General features: G+C 36.8%; 2 protein-coding genes across 3 annotated transcripts in view; both read right to left on the bottom strand.

The window, feature by feature from the left end:
- Positions 1-10,247, bottom strand: part of LOC131045163 (ATP-dependent DNA helicase Q-like 4A) — a 71,956-nt gene extending 61,709 nt beyond the window's left edge. Inside the window, exon 1 of one of the 2 annotated variants that reach the window (XM_057978704.2) lies at positions 9,987-10,247. The gene's annotated coding sequence lies outside the window, so the exon portion shown is untranslated. The remainder of the gene's footprint in view (positions 1-9,986) is intronic. The other variant, XM_057978694.2, reaches the window with a different exon arrangement.
- On the bottom strand, positions 4,319-5,821 carry LOC131045784 (cysteine-rich receptor-like protein kinase 43). The gene is made up of 3 exons (XM_057979390.1): positions 5,740-5,821; positions 5,408-5,524; positions 4,319-4,713 (listed from the first exon to the last, which is right to left on the bottom strand). Exons 1-3 carry the CDS (start codon positions 5,819-5,821, stop codon positions 4,319-4,321), a joined length of 594 nt encoding a protein of 197 aa, XP_057835373.1.
- Positions 10,248-14,402: the final 4,155 nt, after the last annotated feature.

Raw genomic sequence — 14,402 nt, 5'->3', positions numbered from 1 at the left:
CAGCCCCTAACACAACCCTCCAAACCCTAAAATTCAATTTGTTTTGGGAAAAATAAAAAAGAAAGGAAAAGAGAGGAAATGGAGGAGGGATGTTAAAGTAAATTAAATTTATTTCAGACTGATGCAATTCTTACAATATGCAGATTATAATGTACTGATTTCTTCTTTTGATTTCAGGGTATGTATTCAGAATTTAATCCTTAACAAATATGAATGTTAATAATGATAATGCATTGATGAGACGTTGATGTACTTCTTTTCTTCAAGTCTGAGATTGTCGATCAAAGGGAGAGAGAGCATTTTTTTATTATATATGTCTTCTCTTTATGATATCGGCATGTATAAATATATATATATGTGTGTGTGTGTGTGTGTGTGTGTGTGGAGAGACATGTCATGAGGGAACATGTCCCCACAATGTGGAGCCATGTCCGCTCATGACATGGCCCTCTCTCAAACAATACAACACTTGCCAAAGGGTGCTTTCAAGAGGCCTGATCCTCAATCGGTTTAGTTAACATAAAAATCAAAAACGATATTATGAAAGTTGCTGATCTGCTGTGCATTAAATATGATCATTACTCGATCCAGGTATGTTTGATATAATAAATACGATCATTTCTTGATCTGTTATATATAAAACAATGTTGTCGTCAATGATCATTGCTCAAAACATGGCAAGAGAAGATGAAATAGAATCTGATTACACAAATTAATATGCTTGTATCTATATAGTATTTCGATCAAATACAAGGATGATGGTTTTACAAAGCATTTGAAATAATTATTCTTATAGGCACAAGAAATGTATGTGTGTATGTATGTCACTTCACAGTGAGCTGACATACATACTTATATATATAATCAATATAAATGATCATCCTTATATCTGACCGAAGCTACTATGCATCAACACTCCCTCTTAGCTAGGGAAGATAATCAAGTATATATCAATGGAAATATCACCTAACTCGTGATATTAGAGGATGTTTCAAGAACATCAAGTCACATGACATTCTTCACATATAAATCCAAGTTATGGTATGTGCACTGACATCATGTCTCATGATGTCTACCATAACAAGTCATGGCATTTCCAAGGATATTACGTTGCATAATATCCACCATGATTATCTCATAAAGGAGCCTAATGATATTCAACTGATATCAAGTCTCATGATATCTATCAATAAGTCCAAGAGATACTAACTATCATGACATGTCCATAAATATCAAGTCACATGATATTCATCATGATAGTGAATTAATCATTGTAAAGTCGTCACCTTACAATGTTAGATACAAGTGTTCATTATTTGAAAGATCATCATCACCTTTCAATAATGTACACGGGGTAGGCCCACAAGTCAAAGAGTCACACATATGACAAAAGAGTTTACACATTAAACATCTTTATTTATATTAATACAAATAAACAATTTTAAGATTCAATCTCAATAACTTACATTTCAACCATACCAAGTTTCTTCCTGAAGTGTTCAACTTTCACTCTGGGGAGAGGCTTGGTGAGAATGTCTGTTGTTTGATCGCTTGTATTAATATACTCCAATTGGATCACATTCCTTTCTACCATGTCTCTCACATAGTGGTAAGGACTCTCTATATGTTTCTGCCAGACTTCCAATCCAAGGAAGTAATGTAAACTGCCCAAGTCTTTCATATCAAATTTTGATGCCAGGTCCTTACATTGAACAATAAGGTGATCTTCTCCTGTAATTAGCAGATCATCAACATATAGGATTAGTATCAACATATCACCATTAATTACTTTAAAGTAAAGATTTGGATCTGCATCATTCTTGGAGGATCCTAGACCCAATAGATAGTTGTCGATCCTCTCATACCAAACTCAGGGAGCCTGTTTAAGTCCATATAAGGCTTTCTTCAGTTTGCACACATGTGAAGCTGCATCATGAATCACAAAACCTTCAGGTTGTTCTAGATAGACTTCAACTTCAATAGTCCCATTCAAGAATGCAATTTTCACATCCATCTGGTGGATCTTCCAACCTTTAGCTGTTGCAATAGCTATGACTGCTCTAACGGAGGTATACTAGGCACCAAGTGCAAATGTCTCTTCATAATCAATACCTTCCTTCTGAGAATCCTCTGGGAACAAAACATGCTTTATGTTTCTCTATACTACCATCCGCAGCATGTTTAATTTTGAAGAGCCACTTGGACGAGACAATAGATTTCTCTTTTGGTCTAGGAACTATGTCCCAAACATCATTTTTCAGAATGGATTGATACTCTCCTGTCATAGCATCCTTCCAAACTTGATGCTTGAGAGCTTTTGTAACACCAGTAGGTTCAGAATTAATGATTTCACTCATTAATGCATCATATGTGAACTTGCGAGGTCTTTTGCTCTCTCTGAATGTCCCTTTAGGTGTTGCATGCATTTCTGCTTCCTATATCATCTTTCTAGCCCAAAGTGGTCTCTTGTGATTATTGTCTGGTTCCTCAAACTTATATCTAATCACATGTCATGGAGTCTCTCAACATGACATCCACAATGGCTACTCCCATTTGTGGAGAAGAGTTCATCACGGAGTCACTCAACGTGATGTCCACCATGGCTACTCCCATGTGTGGAAGGAATCAAAGTGCACAAGTGCCCATCACGAAGTCACTCATCGTGATGTCGTCATCTCATCATGACGGTCACCATGGCTACTCCCAAAGGGTGAACAAACACAAGTGATGTTGTAATGGAGTCTCTCAACATGACATCCGCCATGGCTACTCCCAGAGGGTGGAACAAGGGCTTTCACCTCAAATTTCTCTATCACAGAGAAAGATGTATTAGCAAGGGCTTGCACCTCAAGCTTATCTCTCACAGAGAAGAATGCATTAACAAGGGATTGCACCTCAAATTTCTCCGTCTCAGAGAAAAATGCATTAATAACGAATAACACAAATTATTGATGCTTAGCATCCCTCTCAGCAAGGGCTTCAAGTACTAGTATCAACCTCCTGACCTTCTCGTCCAAAGTTGCCTTTGTTGGTTTGTTAGACTCCCTCTAAATCTCCAAGTACTTGCATCAACATTATGACCTCCTTAATCTATCCTGCAACATTGAGACTTTGTCTCCAATAACAGCAATTTCACCAATGACTATGCATGTTCCATGATCGAGTAAAATACCCTTGCCAATACAAGCAGGTGAACAGAAATTAAGTGATACTTCTTCTAAGTTATATGATTATGCATGCATCAAAATCTCTTGGATGCATATCCACAGCAAGACCCCACTAATGCGGCTTTCCAAAGCCAAAGCTAATTCTCGTTAACCTCGATTCCACAATGCATGTGCAACACGATACAATTGTAAAACATGATAACCCTTCAAATACAACAAAGCCCAACTATATGATCTGCAAGAAGGGTTTTTTTTGTCCTTAACAACCTATACATCCAATCGTATTGTCTGCTGAATATCAGCATCATTTGTGAACACGTCATCAAATATATCCATTTACTGAGAGATGGTGTGCATTCCACAAACTCTTGCCAAGAAACATATGTGATACTCGGCTAAGATATAAGATTGTCGTCTAGATCATTGTCAATGCGCTAGGCACCTCTCACCACGCTTCACAGAGATGACCAATGATATCTCCAACAGATCTCAACCAAGCATTAAGAGCTATGGCCTATGCTTGGGCAAACACCACGGGCACACGCCTATCCACATACGTGGACATCCAACTTGGAATGGGAGGCACTCACCACAATTCGCATTCACATTTGTATATTTCCTCCTCCTGTACAAGAAGCTATAGGTAATGATCTCGATGACCACTATGTCTAAACCTCGCGGGAACCACCATGCACAACAGGTGAGGCCTCATACCCGTCATAGATTGGAACACAAAGCCTCGAAGTAACTTTCCATAGGCATCACAACCATGCCGCAAATGAGTCTTATGCCGAAAAAATAAATGGATGCTCCAGAAACAATGTATAGATGTATTCATCAGCCAAATCAGCAGACTCGATGGTGCAAGGTTAAGAATGCCCTTCGAATTTGAACGGCCCGATAGAGGGGACGATTCTGCATGCAGATGCGACGCATGATTGTACAACAAATAATATATAATTGTTATTCAATGATGATTCTAGGTTCACCTCCATGGTCTATAGTGCACAAATCATGTTTGGCGAAGGACTCTCCATGCCTTCCAGAATAAGCAGCAATTCGTCGATTGAAGGCCTACACCCAACTCTCGAGTGGGCGCACTACAACGCTAGCAACAATACCTTCTCCATACTCTGCCTGCAACTGAAATGTCAAATCCTCTCGTCCATTATTTCCGTAGAGCGCCCATTCTGACTCATGTCAACCACCCAGTCAGAAACGAGGATGTGCTCAAGGCGATTAATGCTTGAGTCGAAAGCCCGACGACCCTTCAAGAGCTCCAGCACAACAATATCAAAGCCAAAGACGCCAAGGTAGTCGTAGAGCGCATACTCGGGTGCCATGTAGCCCATTGTGCCCACGGTGCATGTGGTGTAGTGCATCTTGTCCGTCCTCTTGAACTCAGCCATCCCAAAATCTGCCACAAGAGGGCTGAGCTCCTCGTCCAACAGCACGTTCGCCGCCTTCACATCCCTGTGAAGTATCGTTGGCTTCGCATCTTCATGCAGGTGAGGTTTTTGTGTAGGAAAGAAGCCGCCAGGGTGACCTGCAATAATTGATCGCTGCCATCAACTTCCCAAAAAAATCTTTCCTCTGCCACACTGTCGAGGGGTAGATACCTTCACCCCGAACCAATGCAAAATTTGTTGCGGTCCTGAAGGACTTATATCCACATTTGACATCGTGAAGAATGAAATGTGACTGCAATATCAATAGATGATAGTCTGATATCTCAAATTTAATTTGGATCTTCTTTACCAAAGCTCTAATACCATGTTAAAGTAAATTAAATTTATTTCAGACTGATGCAATTCTTACAATATGCAGATTATAATGTACTGATTTCTTCTTTTGATTTCAGGGTATGTATTCAGAATTTAATCATTAACAAATATGAATGTTAATAATGATAATGTATTGATGAGACGCTGATGTACTTCTTTTGTTCAAGTCTGAGATTGCCGATCAAAGGGAGAGAGAGCATTTTTTTATTACATATGTCTTCTCTTTATGATATCAGCATGTATAAATATATATATGTGCAGAGACATGTCATGAGGGGACATGTCTCCACAATGTGGAGCCATGTCCGCTCATGACATGGCCCTCTCTCAAACAATACAACACTTGCCAAAGGGTGCTTTCAAGAGGCCCGATCCTCAATCGGTTTAGTTAACATAAAAATCAAAAACAATATTATGAAAGCCGCCGATCTGCTGTGCATTACATTTGATCATTACTCGATCCAGGTATGTTTGATATAATAAATATGATCATTTCTTGATCTGTTATATATAAAACAATGTTGCCGTCAATGATCATTGCTCGAAACATGGCAAGAGAAGATGAAATAGAATCTGATTACACAGATTAATATACTTGTATCAGTATAGTATTTTGATCAAATACAAGGATGATGGATTTACAAAGCATTTGAAATATTTATTCTTATAGGCACAAGAATGTGTATGTACTATGCGTGTATGTATGTCTGTTCACGTAGTGAACTGACATACATACATACATACTTATATATATATAAGCAATATAAATGATCATCCTTATATCTGACCGAAGCTACTATGCATCAACAAGGGATTTGCAGCCAACAAGAAATCACTACATTTGACATTTGCAGTCTTTGCCATATACATTTCTTTCACTAAGTTTGTGTAAATTAGTCGCTATATAGTTTTTTCAATTCAGTTATATTTAATTACATGTAATTTATGAATTACGATGACCTGATTTTTAACAAATCTGAACCAATTAACAATGAAATTTTCATTGTTCATTGGTTGCATGTGTTAAGAAAATTAGCATTATCAGTTCATTTTTGTTTTCTTTTAGTTGCATTTTTATCTAGTTTGAATGTGCTCAAGATACTTCAAAATCAATTTTTTTGGCAATTGTTGGGTAGTCATTTTGTAAATTATTTTGGGGTTTGTTTCTGCTTTATTTCAGTTTTCTACTGCAAAATTAGTTTCATGAGTAACAAAATGCAGGAAAGAGATGATGAAAATGAAACTGGGTAAAAGTTCTAAGGGCTTTAACTGAAAGCTTCAATGGGAGTGCTTCGGTGTTTACTTGCCCATCAAAGATAATGGTCAAATATGCTTCGAGAAAAACAAGAGAAATATTAAAATAAATCAGGCAGAGTCAGCAATGGAAATTTTATATTTGCAGCTATAATTTGAAGCGTGGCATTACCATTGACACACAATTTCAATATATCCCATGTATGGGGGTTAATCTTTTTTTTGCACTTACACTTCATAAGAGAGCTAAAATGTCGAGGTTGTTTAATGGGGAGTTTTCAAGTATTTGACATTATATGCTAGTGGCCCTTCCTCTCGGATTTCCAGACATGTTTATATTACAACTGTCACAGTTCCAACTTCTGAGGTAAATAAAATTGAACCCAAGAAAAAAGGAAAGGCCACGTATTCAACTTCAAGTCTGATTACAAATATGTATAGAGTGCAGGCTCAAAAGGATACAAATGATGTCATTGGCAAATCCTTCCTTGAAAATGGTTTTCTATTTCATTTTATTCACTCTTTATTACAAGCTGGAATTGACCAATACATGCAAAATAGATTCAACTCTTGTGCCTCCTAGTAAACCTAAAATGAGAGTCACCATTTAAAAATAACTAATTTAAAAGTTAACATGTTGATGGAGAAGAGAAAAGTTAAATGGATGACATCCAGGTACTCTACCATCATGAATGTTGGATGGAAATCAGTTGTAGCTCACTCATTATTGTCATAGTCATTTGTAAATAAGGCTCGTATTTCCTTACTTCTATTGATTGTTCTAAAAAGTGTAAGGGCATTGAATTTCAGTTTTGGATTTTATGGAATGCTATTGAGAAGGTTGGCCCTGCCAGTACAGTGAAATAGGTTACAAATGTACCATACATGTGCAGGGTAACAGGGAAGTTGTTTGAGGCTACTAATACAAACATTTAATAAACTCCTTTTGTGCATGTAATGAAGAATGCATTTAAGGAAATTGGGAAAACTAAGTGAGTCAAAGAGGTGGTGATGAGAACCAAGCAAACGAATGTATTTACATCCAACCAACACACTTTATTGGTAGTGTTTCAGTCCATTTAAAGGAAGTAAATCCTTAAACCAAATAAGGGCAGACTGGAATCCTATTTTGCTTTATTGGAAAGTGTACTTGGGTTATAGAGCACTTGCAATTAATGATTATGATATAGAAGTGGAATGGGTAGGCAGAGTCCAAGACTAAACAAGCGAACATGAAGGAGGATGTGGTATTCTGAAAAAATTTTGTTACATATTACACATTATACACTTTGTACCCGTGTTTTACTCTCATCAAATATGGGAACTTTAACAATCCTAACGTTGAAGAGATATATAGTGCACCAATTGCATGTTTGGCTAGATTAAAATTGTGATTTCTGATAGAGACCACTTGAGATTTATCATGACTAAATTCTACTCACCATCCACCAGGTGTGGAAGAAGCTATACACCCCTTTACACACAATCACATGTGCAATAAATCTCAAATACTTTACACTTCGATGACCTAGACATGGGTCATCTATTTATTGTTGCTACTAAGGGATAGGATTTTGGTGACTTCCAAGTTTTGGTCGATCATAATAGTTTTTAATCAATGATGCTCAACTAAGATGTATTTGTACTCTTTATGTAATATGAAAAATGAATCCCAGATTGTTGACAGACAAATCTAACAAAGTCGTTCCTATTGATGACAATGAGGTGAAGGAGGACTTGACAGAGGCCCTCGAAAAAATTATGATGTGTACTTTGATGCAATAATCAAGGAACCAAATTTAATCACTCCAAGGCTACAGGAATTTGGCTAAAATAGATAGATGCAAGAAAACTATGTAAACTAGTGAAGCTCTATAGGAGCTCCTCTTTACTATGAACACTAGTTGTTTGCCTCCTTTCACAAGTTTCCAGTTCCTTTGCTACCAAGAGTAATTGATCTACAGATAGCTTTCCCTACTCTGTTAAGAGGAACCTTACATCAGAAAGAGAGGCAAAGCTTGTTGTTATACATGGTTCCTTCTGTCTCATTGATCAGAATACAAATGAAGAAAGGAGAATGTAGCACCACAATGAGATTAAGAATCTAAGGAGCCAATGCATATTCATGAGAACAAAAATGTGTAACAAAAATTAGTTGAGGTCCATCACAAGAGCCAAATGGCTCTAGCAATTCCATACTGAAAGGAATTTAGGGGATTTCCTTATACTTGTGACTTCAACCATTGAGCTTCTTGCTCAATGCAGATAAGCATTATCATTTTAGCAATTTCATTTTCATTATTCAATTTGAAACTTCAACCATTTAGTTGATAACTTGCTAATGAATCTTCAGTTCACTTTAAACGTCATTATTACTCATTGGTACAATTAAAATTATAGTGCTTACATTTAAATCTCAATTTGAATTATCATACATTTTGTAGTGTGACAACATCAGTCATTGCTTGATCAAGGATGCTATTTAAATTCAGCTTCTTCTGGTTTGCTTATATTATGTCAATATTGGATCAAGGAAATTATTTAATTTCACCTTCTTCTAGTTTGTTTATAAATGTCTTGAATCATTGAAGTTATTTGATTTCAGCTTCTTTCAGTTTGTCTCTAATATGATTTTTTCATTTTTTTTCATTTTATTTTCAAACTTAGCAGGTTTATGCCATTTACAGACTTCTAGTTTTTGTTTATTTATTTATAGTTGTAACCTCCAAAACCCGATAATTTTTTTGTGCCTCTAAAACACCTCCCCCACTCCAGAATCTTGGGAAAACATTCCTCAAGTCATAAAAATGATTCAACAACTTTGCCAAAGAATTGCCACTAATCCTTCGCGATTCCATTTTTTTCTAAAACTTCTGAAATCACTCCAGAGACAATTTTCAAATGTTTTACCATGTTTAGTTCTTTCCTCGTTCTATACATGGTAGCATTGCTACATTTAAGGTTTGAAAGATCCACCTCTCTATCTCTGTCTTTCATGCATATCAATGGACAGTTGCTGAGGGGTAATGTATTGCAATATCTATATCTACTTTCATTATCAAGTGGCATCTTGTGAATATCTCTAATAAGATGGGTTTACTCCCACGTTGTTTAGCAGTCAGGTTCCTCTATCATTTGGTACCATAGTTTTGGTAATTGTGGCAGGATCCCTTGCCCTTCAAATTGATTCTTGGCCTGTATGTAGTGATACTGTTGCATATTGTCAGCAAGTTTCAAATTGAAAACCATGGCAGTCTTTAGCTTCAGTCAAAAGCTAATCCAAGGTTTGTAATTTTCTATCACCACAATCTTGGTATAATCTAATCATGTCTGGACCTTCCTGTAATGTTTATTTTTGGATACATAGCTATAGTTTAAATTTTAAAGTGTTATGAGCCAACATAAAGACCTATATTTGCTATCCTAAATCTCATAAAATTTAAAATTCAAATCAAAACAGAAATCAGAAAGTTAATGGAGAATATGAGGCGGTTATAGAAATCTAGAATCGCAACGCTAAAAAGAATGTAATGTCTGAACTCTGTCATAAAACTGAAATGTGAAACTGATGGAAACTACAATCTGGAACCTCTAGAATATAGAAACAAAATACCGAAGAGAACTAAAAACTTGCTAGTAATATTAGTGAAAATGGATTAAGCAAACAGACGATAGACATCGCAAAGAGCAATTCAATATTTAACAAAAGAAGAGTCCATCTTCATCAAAATTGTTTGGCGCATTGGACAGTATTTAAACAGCAATAAAATGTAAGCGAAACCTGGATGCGCAGGCTGCGATTTGAAAGTTGAAACCCTTGCCGGCTAAGCGAAGAATGATAGTGTTGTTTCCCTGCTTAGCTCGCGTTCAGCAGTGAGTTGGGTTTTCGCGTGTGGAAAGAGGAGAGAACTGAAGGGAGCAAACAGGGCTCTAGTGGTCGCACTGGCGGGAATTGTACACAAAGTTGAATTGCTTTCCCATGGAGGGACCTTAATATCTAAATTTTGAATTCCAAAAACACATTAATGTACAAAGCTTCCTAGATTTTATGTCAAAAGGGAAAGGGCCCTATTGTTTGGGTACCTCATCTCTCACATGATATCGTCCTTAGATGCTGCCATGTCATTATAACATAATTCTTTAATGTATCATTTAGGCATATGGCCATGTAATGTTTAATTTTAATTGGGAAATTTGGAATTCTTTACTTTTTCATATATTTATATGCATTTCAAATACTTGGTTTATTGATGGAGAATTTGTATTCTTGAAAGAGAGGTCACTAATTCAAATCTCATAGAGGTAAGATATGTGTATCTCTTTGTTTAAGGTGTCTTCTCCAAAGAATATGGGGTAGTCCCATATTACTATAAATCGTTTATAGACCTATAAACAAACCACCAAGTATCATGAAATAAAAAGGATTCATTTCCATTTCCAAATAAGATCTATTGTAAGAACTTTTATTTGGCTCTTTTATTTTACCACGCTAGGTATACCTATAGAATACTTTAGAGTTTTTTTTATTTATTTAATTTTTATTTTTTATTTTTTTCTATTAAATATCAAGTATCACTGCTACACAATGATGATCAATACATTCAACTTGTCAGCTTTTCCAAAGACTCTGCAAAACTATACTATATGACTATATACTTTATTTTTTAAATAAATAAAAATTATTAATATGACTTTTTATTGTTTTTTAATAATAAAAAAAAATATTCTAAATGATAATGAAGATGATATTTAGAACTTTATTTTCAATGTTACAATGAAATTATAAAATAAATATATTTATTGATGTTTCTCTTTTATTAAAAGTTGTTGATTTTGTTGTTAATGGTATGAGCATTATAGTTTGATAGATTATTATATTAGTTATATCTCCTCAAAGCAATATTTAATTACTTGAACTAAGAACATTTGAGGGACCCATGTGCAATGTGCCTTTTCTAAAACATGATTTAATAATAAATAATGATAATAAAATTAAAACATCATAAATAAATAAATAAATATAATATAATTGTATTGGGTGTATATTAAGGAATTCTGATGGTATTTGTATAAAAGAAATCTCTGAAAAGATTGGAGTTGCTACTAACAACGAAGTTGAATTCAGAGCTTCTTTAAGAGGACTGCAGGTAGGGATGGAGCTTGGGGTGCAAAGAATTCATCTGGAGGGAGACTCACTAAATGTGGTTAATGTTGTCCGTTGTAGCAACACCCCTTGTTGGCGCCTTAACCAATGGCTTCAACCGATTCTGGTGCTCCTAGCCACCTTTGATGAATTTCGGATTAGCCATATCTATAGGGAAGGCAATGGAGAGGCTGACAGACTCTCTAAAATTGTGATTGTCGATGGCGACCACCCTAGGCACTCTGATTGGATCTTTATGTCTGGTTTGTTATTCTAGATGAGCTCCCACCGGTTGATATGGTCCGATTCTCTTGCCGGTGATGGTGCTTTCCGGTTGAGTTTGTCGGTTGTGGTCTCATCTGATTGTCTTCTCCTTTCGGCTGATATGTTTCTCCGATTGACCTACCGGTGATGGCGCTAACTGGTTGTATTGCCTCCACCAGTTGATATGGAGTCCCGATTAATCTTACCAGTGGTGGTGTTTACCAGTCGAGTTACTTGCAGGTTGTGGTCTCCATTTCTCCTTCCGGTTGATATGTTTCTCTGATTGACCTACCGGTTGTGGAGCAAACCGGTTGTATTGTCTCCCCAGTTGGGCCTCTATATTTTATTTTATTTTTATTTTTATTTTTTACTTAACCTAATGGTCATGGTTCCCGGTGGATTGATTGACCGAATGATTTGGTTTACCAGTTAAGGTTTCTTCTTGCCACTGAGACGTGACTCTCTGTCGTCAATATTGGTCTGTGCTGGTATGCGCCCCGTGGCAATTGGACATATGCGAACCTTTAATTGATATCTAGTTACGACTAGATCCTATCAGGATATGCATATAATTACTTGATGGATAAAGACGATCGACATTAAGTTGACGAACTTTGTCTCAGAAGATGATTGGACACTGTCACTTCATGCTTGTGTGTATTCAATAGGTATGAACTACTTGTCGGGCGCTCGTATCCCCTGGTTTGATGTCTTGCTACTTAACAAAGGAATGTCCTCATTTCCCCATCAAACAATTGCATTCTTCGCTCGGTGACTTGCAATGGAATCCCCAATTCTCCTTGAAGCTACTTGTCGACAAGTGGCCTTCCTGGGTGAAATCACTGACAAATGTTTGCAGGAGGTCCTCTACTTTCGACACCCTCTTATACTTCACAGCCTTAAAATGATACTGGGGAAGGAATTCCTTATGGCTTATCATAGATACAAAACCAATGTCGATATCCCGGGCTTTTTCCTTGCAATGGTGATATACATGGGGACTAGCAAGCAGAGAGCGAAGCTTTTAACTCAAATGGTGTTTAAACACCGCCTGCTGGGGGAAATTGATGCCGCGTTGGACAACATTGATGGCAACCTGAGAATATCGCTTCCCCAAAATTACTATATGTCCTTGGGCAACGAGGCGAAGGTGAGAAATTTTGTGATTATGAACTCTCTGGACTATGATGCTCTTCAAGAAACCTGGCCTACCATCACTAGGAATATTGAATTTATGTTTAAGGCGACAGGCATTCAAAATGGCTTCGGGTCAGAATGGAGGGAAAAATATCTTCGAGATGAAGGGTTAACCGGTGTAGAAGGATTTGGCATTCTGGAGAATGGAGATTTGGTTGATGGCAATGACTGGGGGTTTGGGCTTAGCGAGGAGTGGTTCCCAAATGACTACCGACTCCCTAGGGAGAAGGTTGAATCGGCGGCTCACTCGACCTGTGGCACTGAATGCCCAATAATCTTGGATGCGGCTCGTGCTCCTGTAGACGATGACTCTGAAGACTCCCAATGATTCTGGTTGTGTCACCTTTCTCATGTTTCTTGGCTTTCTATTTTTTGTTTTTTGTTTGAAGGCCTCTGGTCGGTTCTGTTATCTACCTCCAGCGTTTGTCGACTAGTGTTTTGTACTTGTCCAGCCTCCATTGCTGGTTTTTTTGTATGTGGAATAGAGTTAGGGTAAAGGGTTTTCTTCCTGGTTCTTTCCCCCTACCGCTCTCACTGAACCAAACCTTGTATTCTCCTATTTTGATTAATACAAGGGTGTTGCCCCTCTGCAGCTATTTACTTATTAAATAAATAAATATAATATAATTACAAGTTAATTGAGTTTAATGAAAGGTCAAGAGGTGTGCCATGAAGAGTTAACTCCCTCAAACATGAGATGTAAAAGGGGAAAGAATTCATTTAAAAGGATAGGGAAGAAGGAAAAAAAAGGGTGGAGCATAGGAATTACTGAAAGATAAATGGAAGAAGGGATGGGAAGGAAATGAGGAAATGACTCTCTCAAAGGGCAAAAGTAATGAAGGGTTGTGACCCTCTCAAAAGGTGATAAATAAGAAAGATTGTGACCCTCTCAAACTACATAAATGATGAAGGGTTATGACTCTTTCGAAGGGTGATAATTATGAAAGGTCGTGACTCTTTCGAACAGTGATGATTATGAAAGGTTGTGACCCTTGCAAAGGACCGACATGATGAAGAGGTGTGAATCTCTCTCGCATTAGATGTTATAAGGGGGAGAAGGTTTCATTTAAAGGGGACATCTGAGGGAGATCAACTTGGGGAATGATTTATTATTCTCAGAGGTAGCAATGAAGGGTGGTTACTCAACTCTAATGAAGGGTATTGACTCAGACCTTATGAAAAGTGGTGACCCTTTCACCAATGAAGTATAAAAGAGATCATTCCAAATCATTCAAGGATCACTTATCAATCATCATTCCCATCAAGAAAACAATCAATCAATAATTCATTCTATTAGATCAACATTCATTCAATCACCATCTCTAATATCTCAAACCAGTGTGTCATTACATTATGACTCACCAATACCTCAAATCATACAACCAAAGGAATTCATTCAAACTAACCTAGCACTGAATATATTTGATAAGGCATTGAATATACAATAGATGAATTTACTATGAATTCTCTATATGTGCATAACAAATACTGGGACTGCATATCTATTGTTATTAGTGTATATATAATAATATATATCCAAATAATAATCTGATTTAATGGCATTCTACAATTAATCTTATACTATGTATTCAT

The sequence above is a fragment of the Cryptomeria japonica genome, chromosome 3 (assembly GCF_030272615.1).
Source record: "Cryptomeria japonica chromosome 3, Sugi_1.0, whole genome shotgun sequence".
NCBI lineage: Eukaryota > Viridiplantae > Streptophyta > Pinopsida > Cupressales > Cupressaceae > Cryptomeria > Cryptomeria japonica.
The sequence above is the reverse complement of the archived record's forward strand: the minus strand, read 5'-3'. Positions and strand labels throughout refer to the sequence as shown.